Source organism: Jatropha curcas, chromosome 10, assembly GCF_041381405.1.
Source record: "Jatropha curcas cultivar XTBG-Jc1 chromosome 10, XTBG_Jcur_1.0, whole genome shotgun sequence".
NCBI lineage: Eukaryota > Viridiplantae > Streptophyta > Magnoliopsida > Malpighiales > Euphorbiaceae > Jatropha > Jatropha curcas.
Genome location: NC_143160.1, coordinates 709,442 through 721,608, shown reverse-complemented (window position 1 = coordinate 721,608; position 12,167 = coordinate 709,442). Strand labels below are relative to the sequence as shown.

The following is a 12,167-nucleotide window of genomic DNA, read 5'->3' as shown; positions in this document are numbered from 1 at the left end:
GACTTCAAGAATTGTCGATCACATGAAATATTTGAATCCAACGGCTATAAGAGTAGGCCTCAGGGTTGTTGCCGCGACATTGGCCACGTTGGGTATGCTTCCCACCAACTCTCTTGCTACATGTATATTGTCTCATTAAAGAATTACTACCATGCCTAACTTTACCTTGCCATTTATACTTTATGCTGTGCTCATGGGTTTCCATAAAAAAACCCATCATCATTTTGCTGCATGTAACGCGAACTGCAAAATTTATCTGCAACTTCTAAGCAGATTCTTGCTTCAATTGGGTATACAGGCTTTGTGAGTCTTCATATCAAGCTTTTGAATTTCTCCGGACAGGACCTGCTTGTCTTCTGAACTTCTCTACCACCTTTTATCATTGCTGATCAGTGACCAGTGAGCTTCTTAACTCTTCTCTTTGATTTCTTTATTTTTCTCCATTTTGTGTAAGAAATGGTTTGTGTTACTGATTAATATATATATATATATATATATATATACTTTGAAGGAATATAGTTTTTGGCTTTCTGGGTTTGCTGTTTCTTTTATTTCTTCTTGTTTCTTTTGACTTGATGTTTTCACTTTTTGCTTTTCCAGTGAGTTCCAGAAGAAAATGAAAGAAATTCAAATAAACACTTCTCTGCATATTTTTTTTTTCTCAAATCTTTTTAATCTCTGAACTGGAATGTCAATTTACTTTGACCATGTCTGCAGGATTGGGAATTGCATTTGAAAAGGAAAAACCAGTAAGTTTGTGATCAACCTTAAATTGCATACTACGACATGGGTTTTTAAGTTTCCGTCTAGCAGAAAAATATTACCTTTGTCTTCCAAAAAATTCATTTGAATGGGAGTGGTATGAAATTTCAGAACAGAATAAATAATTGAAGCAGAATGATTGCATATTCTATTGCCTTTTCAAATAAGCTCACAAATTGTTTTTGCTTCTAGCTTTCTGCATTAATTTATTATTATTATTTTAGCCTATTTTAACGTCTAAAGAACACAGGTGCTTTATATTTTCTGACGATGGAATATCGTTATTGTGAGATGACTTGGAACACTTTGGAGATGTCACTGTAGTGTGAGAATTGCTACTGCAACCATAATGTCTATGATAAATTCATTCCTTGTTCCATTTGAACCACATGGTGGAAGATGGAACGAATTTTTTGACATTAACGAAAACTGCTCAAGATTATCTGTAGTATTACTTTGACATATGTTGTTTTTTGCTAGTTAACTTACTTCTGGTGACAGATAAAACATGAATGCTTCTGTTTTTCATGGTTTGTGATTTGTTTTATGTATGCTTTTGTTCTTCTATTCAACCTATAATGTCTAGTTGTTTGTTTTCAAAATTCTCCAAAATTATGATTCTTTTTATTTATTTATTTATTTTTGCATATTTTTCCTAGGTGATCTTAAAGATGGAGTGCAGTAGACTTAATATGAGGGCCCGTTGCACTGGGTCAACACCATCAGAGGAATCGGCACTGGATACTGAAAGGAACTGTTACATTCATCCTAGTCTGTCTTCATTAAGTCCCCGAACTCTTCAACCTTTTGCTTCTGCTGGACAGCATGGTGAGAGCAATGCTGCTTACTTCTCTTGGCCTAGTTGTCGGTTAAATGATGCTGCTGAAGAGAGGGCAAACTACTTTGCAAATCTGCAGAAAGGGGTTTTACCTGAAACTCTTGGTCAGTTACCAAAGGGGCAACGGGCAAACACATTGCTTGAACTCATGACCATTAGGGCATTTCATAGCAAGATCTTGCGATGTTACAGTCTTGGAACAGCAATTGGTTTCCGTATTCAGCGAGGTGTTCTGACAGATATACCAGCCATTCTTGTTTTTGTTTCCAGGAAAGTTCATAAGCAGTGGCTCAGTCCCATACAATGTCTGCCTAATGCCCTTGAGGTAAGAAAGTATACTTGCTGTGTTCCTATCCAGAATTTGATGCTTTTTCAGGGAGTAAATTTCTTTCAGTGATTCCATCTTATTTTACTTGATATGAATTGCTGCTAATATGTGCGTTCAATTGTTGTTATCAGGGACCAGGAGGTGTGTGGTGTGATGTTGATGTGGTTGAGTTCTCATATTTCGGTGCACCTGAGCCAACTCCCAAGGAACAGTTATACACTGAAATTGTGGATGATTTGCGTGGGGGTGATTTGTGCATTGGTTCAGGTTCTCAGGTGCTTACAAATTCTCTGAATCATATCCTTTTGAACATAGATTGGAAGAAGTTTTGCCTTTAAATCCAAGATATCAGTGTCCATTGTGTGTTGTGATTCAACTGCTTTTGACACAAACTATATTTTTAGTATATAGATTCTGAAATCATGGTATGGAAAAGCTAGATTTTTAACTTCGTATGGTTTACCAAAAGCATAAATGAAGCCTATAGTGATCAATACAGGAGTTGGCTTTCAATTCTACTTCTACAAGTTTAGTATTCTGATGTTGTTTTTTGTGAAGAAACCTTTTTTATTATTATCATCTATAATGGTTAGTTACGCATAAACAAAACTAGCTTTTAGTCAATTGGTTGTATAAGTATGGTTACTGGTGAAATCTATGACCAAGGACCATTACTTGGTTGCTGGTGAAACAATAAGAATCTTGCGTCTGACCGAGAGTACAAATTTAAGGCGTCAGAGTAACCATTGCACATAAAAATACAGAACAGAACTGCCTTCTGAGTGTCATTTCTAATACACAGGTGTTCAACTTTGGTGGGATCATGGCTAGGTGATTGCTCTTACATACTATTTCGTACAGAAAAAGTTAAAACGATAGAGCACCTGACTGTAACACTTAACCAGCTGTCAGAGAATGTAAATCAGCCTTCGCTTTTAATATGTACGATGGTAATGCATAGTGGAAGAACTCATTATGATTGCCCTTGACTGGTTGTCCAATAAATCTTTAGTCTATAACACACATTTATTTTCTGTTAGCTGCAACATTTTTCCTATATGGGCAATTACTACAATGATCTATAATTCTTACCTCACATAATGATGGGAATTTCAATTTTGTTTGTGCCCAGGTTGCAAGCCAGGAGACCTATGGAACTTTGGGTGCTATTGTGAGGAGTCAGACTGGCAGTAGACAAGTTGGTTTCCTAACAAATAGGCATGTGGCAGTTGACTTGGATTACCCAAATCAAAAAATGTTTCATCCTTTGCCCCCAACACTTGGACCTGGGGTATATCTTGGTGCAGTGGAGAGAGCTACTTCATTTATCACAGATGATCTTTGGTATGGCATTTTTGCTGGAATAAACCCTGGTAAGGAGGTTCCAAAATATGGGTCTAATTGTAGTAATTACTGTTCGACGATCTCTGCATTGCCAAATTATGCATTTCAGGCTTGAGATTTCTAGTGGGAGTTGGCAAGTTTGAATTTTTTCTGGGGTTGGGGCAGTCTGAAAGAGGGAGGGAGCTCCCTTTACTGCTCATGAATGGGGAAAAAATAGGAAAAATGGGGGGAAAGAAAAAGACACGCAATAGCCTATTTAGAATTGCTTATGTTCATTTCTCTGCTTTGAAAGCTTTGGTTAAGGAAACTGCAACCAGACAACTTTAGAGTTGTTACAATGAAATTATAATAATTATAACAGGTACCATTTATCTGATTACAGGACCAATAAAGTACTTGGCTCCAACATGAATTGGGTTTTCTTGTCTGTGTCTTACCTACTTATTTTATCTGCTACCAATGGATCTTGATAACTCAAGACATTGCTATTCGATGTTTTTATTTCTTTTTTATTTTATTTTATTTTATTTTATTTTGGATTAAGTGCGAGTACCATTTTAGATTCTGTGTCACTTCCAAGTAACTCTTTGTTCTCTCCTTTTTGGATCTCCTAGAAAATCAGAACACTTGATTGTTTGCCTTGAATTGAAATTGAACAACATAGCGTTTATTCACGTTTAACAAGTGTTAACTTGTGCATAACTGTCTGAGCAGTTAAACTGTAAGTTTCACAATTATGGAATACTCTTTGGCACTCCTTGCAGAGACATTTGTAAGAGCAGATGGGGCATTTATCCCATTCGCAGATGATTTTGATATGTCCACTGTGACTACATCTGTGAAAGGTGTAGGAGAGATAGGGGATGTTAAGATTACAGATTTGCAGTCTCCAATCAGCAGCCTTATTGGGAAGCAGGTGATGAAGGTTGGAAGAAGTTCTGGCTTGACCACGGGAACTGTATTGGCGTATGCCCTTGAGTACAACGACGAGAAAGGCATATGCTTCTTGACAGATTTTCTTGTTGTTGGTGAGAACCAGCAGACTTTCGATCTTGAAGGAGATAGTGGAAGCCTCATCATAATGAAAGGTGATAATGGTGAGAAGCCACGGCCTATCGGTATCATATGGGGTGGTACTGCTAATCGAGGCCGACTTAAGCTGAAAATTGGCCAGCCTCCTGAAAATTGGACTAGTGGAGTTGATCTCGGGCGACTTCTCAATCTCCTTGAACTTGATCTCATCAACACCAATGAAGGGCTTAAAGGTTTGTGTTCTGACGTATCCCTGCTTGCCTATGCCTGATTGTTTTATTGTCTTGTTTCTTGGAATTCTTTTAGCATTCACTCATTGTGATTCAAATTCTTTCTTTCCCTCTTGTTTTTCTGCTCTGCTATGACAGAATAAACCCGTCATTGGTCTCCAACAAGACCTCCTAACTGAAAAGATTAGGTATTTTAACATGGAAATTCCAAGTTCAATTCCCATTGGGGTTGCATTTCAATTCCCTTTTTTTTTCCTTTTATAGTTACAAGCATATCATCAGAGGAGAGGAGGGGATTATATGGAGGCCAGCTGAAATGATTCAATTGAAAAATTAACATTATCATTATGTGGCCCCTTCATGATTCTCAAAGTACTTTTTTATTTTCAAATTCCTGTTGTACATTGTAGCTGCAGTAAAAGAACAAAGAGCTGCATCAGCAACAGTGATCGGCTCCACGGTGGGAGACTCCTCAACTCCAGATGGAATGCTCCCAAAGGACAAAGATGAAGACAAATTTGAGTCGCTAGGTCTTCAAATTGAGCATATCCCCTTGGATTTGGAAGTAGAACACAGCAACCCTGAAATGAACCCGCCACTTGCTGAAACTGAATTTCATTTGGAAGATGGAATCAAGGTGGTTCCTAGTATTGAACATCAATTTATACCAAGCTTCATAAGACAGTCTCCACTGCACAGAAACAGCTCGTCAGAGAGGGCAGTATCACAGAATCTTGCTTCTCTAAAGAATGGCTGCAATGAAGATGCATGTGTTTCGTTGCATTTGGGTGACAATGAGGCCAAAAGGAGGCGGTCAATTGCTTCGAGTAGTACCGAAGAACAAAATGAAGTAATGAACTGAGTTGTGGCTTGAACTTCAGTCATTAGGTGATTTTTCTGCCTTAGAAACACTGGTTATACATTATGTTGTACTGGGTAATTGCTGCTCAAGCAAATGGGCAGTGACCCTACAAATTCAGTGCTTTCCCTGCTGAATGGTGAATCATGGTTCGGTTAAAAATGTCAACTTTGCTTTATCATGGTTTCTGTTAAATGTTAAGCTTTGGCATGCAGGTTTGACTCTTTGAAAAAATTTGACATTTTTGAGGTTCAAATCAAGTCCAACCTTGAACATGTTTAGATTTCTGTTACTGTTTCACGTTATGTAAAATCAGGACACGATGACATGTCATAAACCTATAGACTTCCATATTCCATATTATTTATGCACAAAAGAATCTAACCAAGAACAACATGTCTAGATTTCCACATGAAAATTTTTGGAAGAGATTTATATTTTTCTCTGCGCTATTGCAAATTTAGGTTTACTCAACAAAACTAGTTTTTATAATTATCAGCGTAGTTAGTTCACATTTCATAAATGTTAAAAGAGTAATATTTCATAATCCCCTAATTTAAAATCTAACCACTAGTATAATAAAATACTTGTATAGCTCTAAACACTGATGCTAGGCTACCGAACACAGTAAATAATATTGACGCTGCTGAAAGCCATAAATAATAATAATAATAATAACATTTTGACTGAATTAAAAATTACGTTGAAAATATGTGCTAAATAAAGCCTTAATATACATGTAAGAATTAAATATTCAATTGCGGATAAAATTAGGGAGAAACAATGGTAACCCTAGAATATAAATTTAGAAGGGCAAACTGAAGGAAGAAGTCAAGGATCCCAGTTCAATTCCCATAATCAGCATAAAAAAATTTTGGTTTTTTTTTTTTTTTTTTTTTTTTTTTTGCATGTATTTTACGCTGATAATATAACAAACACAAGTCAATAAGACTTAATTGGTTTTTCATTTTAAAGTTATAATTTCTAAAAAAAAACAGTAAAATATCATCAACTTACTCAATAAGTTTATTTTGTTTACAGAAAATTATTTAAACATAATTTTAATACAAGTAAAATGCTATTAAAACGACAACAATATACAATCAATCTGGGGATTCAGTGATCCACGAGCAAAATACAGACCCGAAATAGATCCGGTTCATTATATCCCACCTCCACCGGGCCCACAACCATAAACGCACCGCAGATAAATCATAAAATCACAGTCTGTTCCAATCTCGCCTCTTCTCAATTTTCATCGTTCCAGGGGGTTTATCTAGGGTTTCTTATCCGTTGTGTTTGCCTTCCTATCGATGGCGAAGCCAACGCGAGGCCGCCCCTCGCCGCCCTCCGGCTCGGGCTCGGGCTCGTCTTCCCGATCACGGTCCAGGTCACGGTCACGCTCGTATTCCGGTTCGGATTCTCGGTCCAGCTCTCGCTCGCGGTCCTTGTCCTCCCGCTCACGTTCTCGATCTCGCTCCAAATCCCTCTCTTCATCCTCCTCTCCTTCTCACAGCCTCAGCTCCGGTAGCCGTAGCCCGCCTCCTCAGAAGAAGAGGTAATGACATACACTTTTTTTTTTCTTTGCCTTTCTCGTTCTTTACATTTAGCATTTATGGGTTTGCGGCGGAAATGTGATGGAAATTGATGAAAGCGTAAGTGAACGAGGAACCGGGTTTTTGAACTTTTGACTTACCTGATATGAAATTTTAATAAATGGACTAAAATTCTCCATTCTTCGTTTTGGAGTAAGTTGAGCTTTTCACAACACGAGAACATAATGTTTCCACACCTCAAGTGACTCATAATGCTGAACCTAAAAATCAAGAATCACCAAATGTTTTGGTTGACTTGTTGAAGTTTTCTTGTATTGAATTTTGATATCTGGACTTAAATCTAAACAGATTGAGATATCTTAAGAATTTTTCACGATGCAACATGCATTTTTTAATATTATTTTTTATCCCCAATTCCATTTTTCCTGTACATCTAAAACTCGCATTTGTTCCTTTCTTTTCTGCACAGTCCTACTGAAGTAGCTAAGCGAGGACGTTCTCCACCACCACAATCTAAAAAGGCTTCTCCACCTGCAAGGTATAATTATTTCAAAAGTATCAGAATTTCTTTGCAATCTTTATTTCTAACACATTTCTTTCTGTGGCACTAATTTCAGGAAGATTTCTCCGATTCGTGAGTCTCTCGTTCTCCATGTTGACTCACTCAGCCGGAATGTGAATGAAGGCCATTTGAAAGAAATATTTAGTAAGTTCTAACACATGTTTCCTTTTTTTTTTTTTTTTTCTTAAAGAAAAATTGAGGCTATTGTTCATATGAATGTATGGAAAGGCTGTTGTAACCTGACTATTTTTGTGTAGTAAATACAATCTACATTCTAGAACTATGCTAGTTTAGCAATGATAGAATACTCAATTTCGAAGTAGGTGTATGAGTGCCATATTGAGTTTCGTGTTAAATATATAGCCCCTACAAAGAACGTGCAAATAGTCTAAGGTTCTTTGAAGCAATTTCGAAGTAGGTGTACGAGTGCCATATTGGCTTTTTTGAAGCAATTGCTTTTAAGGAGGAGATGAGCTGTTCAAGTGTATCAAATGAATGTAAAATTGAGATAGATGGTGTTGTCAATTGTGGACTAGTTGGACTTATCCGTTAATGCAGGATTCCTAGTAGATACAAAATTAAATGTGCTTTTTTCCAGTATTTCAATTCTGTGGTTATGAGTGTTCGGGAAGGTTCTTTTAATAGTCTAAGGTTGGGTTAACTATGTTTTGCTTATGTAATGTATGAACGCTGCATGGATGATAATTGTCAAGGAAACCTCTTCTACATTTCTTCTTTTCTTTTCTTGTTTCCTTTTTGCCTCTCTCGCATCTTTTCTTCAGAAAAGAGAATTTGAGGCTTGTGCTTCTTTGGTTGATGGGTTGTTAACTCGGGTGTCTTTCGTTTTTCCTGCCACACAGGTAACTTTGGTGAAGTTGTACACGTGGAGCTGGCAATGGACCGTACTGTAAGTGCATAGCAGTTGTTTTTATGCTGTTGGAGCAATTACTATTTCATCTTCCTAGTACAATAACATGTTTCAATTGACCAGGTTAATCTTCCGAAAGGATATGGATATGTTGAGTTTAAGACACGTGCCGATGCTCAAAAGGCCCTTTTATACATGGACGGGGTAATTTTTGCACTGATGTTGGAGTTGGTGTTATCAATACCATAAAATCCTATTATACCTGATGCCATGATATTGTAATTACATGATGCAGGCCCAGATTGATGGCAATGTTGTTCGAGCAAGGTTCACATTACCACCACGACAGAAGGTTTCACCTCCCGCAAAGCCCATTGTGGCTCCTCCGAAGAGAGATGCTTCCAAAACTGATAATGATGTGGAGAAGGATGGACCAAAAAGAATAAGAGAATGTATGTATGCCCTTTGTTAATACTAAAGTCGTGCAACTTTTAATTTATTCTCTGTTCACTAGTAGTTACTGTATCTTGTTGATGTCAGCTTCTCCCCATCGTAAGCCACTAGCCTCGCCTCGAAGAAGATCCCCTCCTGTTCGAAGAGGTGGATCTCCAAGACGGCTTCCAGATTCTCCTCCGCGTCGACGTGCAGATTCACCTCCGCGTAGACGAGTAGAATCTCCTTATCGTCGAGGGGATACACCTCCAAGGCGGAGACCAGCATCCCCAGTTAGAGGCCGTTCGCCATCTCCACTAAGGCGTTATAGATCCCCTGCAAGGTTGACTACCTGCTATGCATGATTTCTTGCTGAATTGTATGAGTAATTTTGAAAGCCTGTTGACTGATTGTAATTTTTGTAGGGGCTCTCCTAGAAGAATACGTGGTAGTCCTGTCCGTAGACGTTCTCCCCCTCCTCCAAGGCGACGGTAATTATTCTTTACTTATATTATGAGGTTCAAAACTTGAAATGCCTCCAAAAATAGATCTTGTTGCAGGCAGTGGAACTGCCTATTGTTGAAACTTAAGGCTTAGGTGAAGGGTTTTTGTTATTTAGTCTTTTCCTGAGCAAGTTCCATCTTCAAGAGGGGTGGGCTTCAGATTTGTGTTTGTTAAGAGCCTAGCCCAGCTGATTAGAAAAATGTTGATATTTCATAAATTTTATTCTATCGGCCAGATTTGGTCAAAGATATTTGCCTGTATAGGTAGAAAATTGTATGAAAATGGTAGGGAAACATAAATTTATTTACTTATGTTTTTTAAACATGGAATATATCACTCAAGAGTTCAGAATTCTGATCGGAGAAACAATGCTTTTGAAAATGATATTTAGTGTCAACTTATGTGAACTTAACATCTCTGTAAGAATATGAATTATCTTTTCTTTCTGTTTACTCGACATCTGAAGATCTGGCATCAATCTAGTGGCTCCTTGTTTCCTTCTGGGTCTTGTTCCAAGAATTTTTAACCCAACATATATGACTATAATGTCCAAATGCTGAGTTCATTGAAAGTAACTATTTTGGATGGTGAATTTTTGTTGATTTTTACCTCAGTACTCCTCCAAGACGAGCCCGTAGTCCTCCCAGAAGGTCTCCACTTCGTCGACGTAGCCGCTCTCCTATTCGTCGGCCTGCACGCTCGCGTTCAAGGTCACTCTCACCGAGGAGGTAACTTTCTTACATCTTTATTGTTTATCAGAACCGAGTTACGTTGGCATTGGATAATGCTATGTCTATATGATTGATTTGTTCAATTCTCATTAATTTATATCATATCAGATTTTCATCTTAAATAATTGGTCCTCATTTGGTCCAGTGTATGAAATGAACCTCATACCTAAAACAAGCACATCATTAATATACATGCCTTAGTGTTACTGAACAGCCTTACATTGTTTGGTGGCTTTTTGTAACAGAGGCCGAGCACCTGTAGCAAGACGTGGGAGGTCATCAACCTATTCTGGATCACCTAGTCCACGCAAGGTTTGTGCTTATTATTATTATTATTATTTTTTTTTTGTCTCCCTGTGTGTGTGTGTGTGCGCGTGTGCGTGTTAAAGAGGACCTTCTCTTTCATAATGTAAATGGTTTTTTTTTTTTTTGGTTACAGGTCACTCGCAGGAGCCGCAGTCCTAGAAGGTGAATGTTTTAAATCTATATTAATGTTTATGCACAAGTGCCTAACCTTGCTGAGATCAGATTTTTTCATTCTTTTGAAATTCATTAAAACCTATGTTTTGTATGATACTTTGACTGTGGTAGCATGATATTATTGGTTATACATTCAATAAATGCAGATATACTTGTTCAAATTTTAGTTTGACTTTTTAAATTTGAAGTTTTGCATGATACTAAAACATTTCCTTCCAAACCTCTTTTTTTTTGCATTATTTCAAATATCAGTTTGAATCAGGATTTCATCTCTCTGTAAACAAAAGCTTAAGCATATCCATGGCTCAACCTTTCTTCTCGAAGTTCCCAATGTTGAGAAACCGTGTTTCGGGATTTTTACTCTTTGACCATAAACGAGAGAAGGGGCTTGGGGTCAGTGAGGGAAGGAAAGATGGGATGGGAAATGTGGGATAGATAGTGGAACGGTGAATCTGGAAGATAGGAAATATAGTTAAACTCCTCGTTATGATGGTTTTTACAAGCATGTGTTGATATTGCAACAAGAAGTTTGTAAAATTCTGCATTAATAAAGTAGAGCATGATGATGTTTTTGTATGGTTCTGGTGTTGGGGCCAGAAGGTTCACACTTAGACCATGTGCTAATTTTAGTTGAATTTCACTCTCGTTTTCTGTTGGCTAATTTGTTTCAAGGGCATCGGTTAGAAATCATGTTGGGTTTTGGGTTTTTGTGATGTTTTAATTATGTTGATACTGTCTTGTTTTCAGTACTGTCCTTTGATTGTCTTCTTTTCAAATTTCATCGTGAAGTAACTAGAGATGCTACTTGTATAGGAGAGGAAGAAGCACCAGTAACAGCAGCAGCAGCAGTTCGCCACCTCGTAAGCCATAGGTAATATTTTGCTGTAACCTTTTTCTCTCTGCCTCCTTCCCCTCACCCTCAACTTGATAGTTGTGAATCTTGTAACAGTTAAGACTTTTGTTAGAGTGAAAATACTTTCCTTGCCTTTGATGTAATAGGGGTTTGATACTGTTGTTCAGGATTGTATCTCTTTTGCTTCGTTCAGCTGTATAACTTGCTGTTATTTGTTGAAAACTATTGAAACACATTTTGTATATTTTTATGTTCAAATTTCCCTTTTCTTAACGACGGTGAAAATGCTGTGGCAATAATCACATTTTTATACAAGGTACATCGCATTATCATGTGTTTGGATTGATGTTAGCAAGGCGACTGTGATCAGATGGCCGTTTTATTAACACGCATTCAAAATCCAGAGAGGCTTTGAAAATGTTTTATAGAAAGTGAAGTGAAAATGAGAATATACATCATTTATGAAATTAAACTTAATTAGTCAACCAATGATGTGGGGGGGATTTGGATTGGAGGATCGAGACTTCCAAAATCACTCAGAAAAGATATTTAGGCTGGTGTTTGCATATAATTAAAAATCAAGAGAAATCTAGGCCCAATATCCATTGGGTAGAAATTGGGCTTGATTTTCCATAATGAGCCTAGTCTGATTGGACATACTACACGCCCTTAAAGTTGGATGTGAATTTTCATAATGGTACCAGAATTTTTTTTAAAATCCTTCTAAAAATTACATTTCGTCCCCTAAAAATATAAAAATTTCATTTGGCCCCCTAACTTTATTTCTA

The 12,167-nt window shown here is 37.4% G+C and overlaps 2 protein-coding genes across 8 annotated transcripts; both read left to right on the top strand.

Annotated features, from left to right (window-relative positions):
* Window positions 1–146: 146 nt before the first annotated feature.
* On the top strand, window positions 147–5,649 carry LOC105646211 (Trypsin family protein). Of its 6 annotated transcripts, none has more exons than XM_012232023.4 (7): window positions 147–399; window positions 718–749; window positions 1,422–1,925; window positions 2,060–2,203; window positions 3,061–3,301; window positions 4,037–4,537; window positions 4,945–5,649. In XM_012232023.4, exons 3-7 carry the CDS (start codon window positions 1,434–1,436, stop codon window positions 5,394–5,396), a joined length of 1,830 nt encoding a protein of 609 aa, XP_012087413.1. In that variant the 5' UTR covers window positions 147–399; window positions 718–749; window positions 1,422–1,433; the 3' UTR covers window positions 5,397–5,649. The 6 variants fall into 6 exon arrangements, with proteins under 6 accessions (XP_012087413.1, XP_012087412.1, XP_089571795.1 ...); XM_089715669.1 differs by lacking the exons at window positions 147–399; window positions 4,945–5,649 and adding exons at window positions 4,673–4,722; window positions 4,799–4,923 and having other exon boundaries at window positions 699–749; XM_012232022.4 differs by lacking the exon at window positions 718–749 and having other exon boundaries at window positions 148–399.
* Window positions 5,650–6,589: 940 nt separating this feature from the next.
* SR45 (arginine/serine-rich 45) lies at window positions 6,590–11,623 on the top strand. Of its 2 annotated transcripts, none has more exons than XM_020684143.3 (12): window positions 6,590–6,951; window positions 7,419–7,487; window positions 7,567–7,655; window positions 8,372–8,418; window positions 8,503–8,583; window positions 8,675–8,831; window positions 8,920–9,154; window positions 9,237–9,302; window positions 9,930–10,043; window positions 10,292–10,358; window positions 10,486–10,514; window positions 11,316–11,623. In XM_020684143.3, the coding sequence occupies exons 1-12, from the start codon at window positions 6,707–6,709 to the stop codon at window positions 11,320–11,322; spliced, it is 1,206 nt and encodes a 401-aa protein (XP_020539802.1). In that variant the 5' UTR covers window positions 6,590–6,706; the 3' UTR covers window positions 11,323–11,623. The 2 variants fall into 2 exon arrangements, with proteins under 2 accessions (XP_020539802.1, XP_012087411.1); XM_012232021.3 differs by having other exon boundaries at window positions 6,592–6,951; window positions 11,340–11,623.
* The last annotated feature ends 544 nt before the right edge of the window (window positions 11,624–12,167 follow it).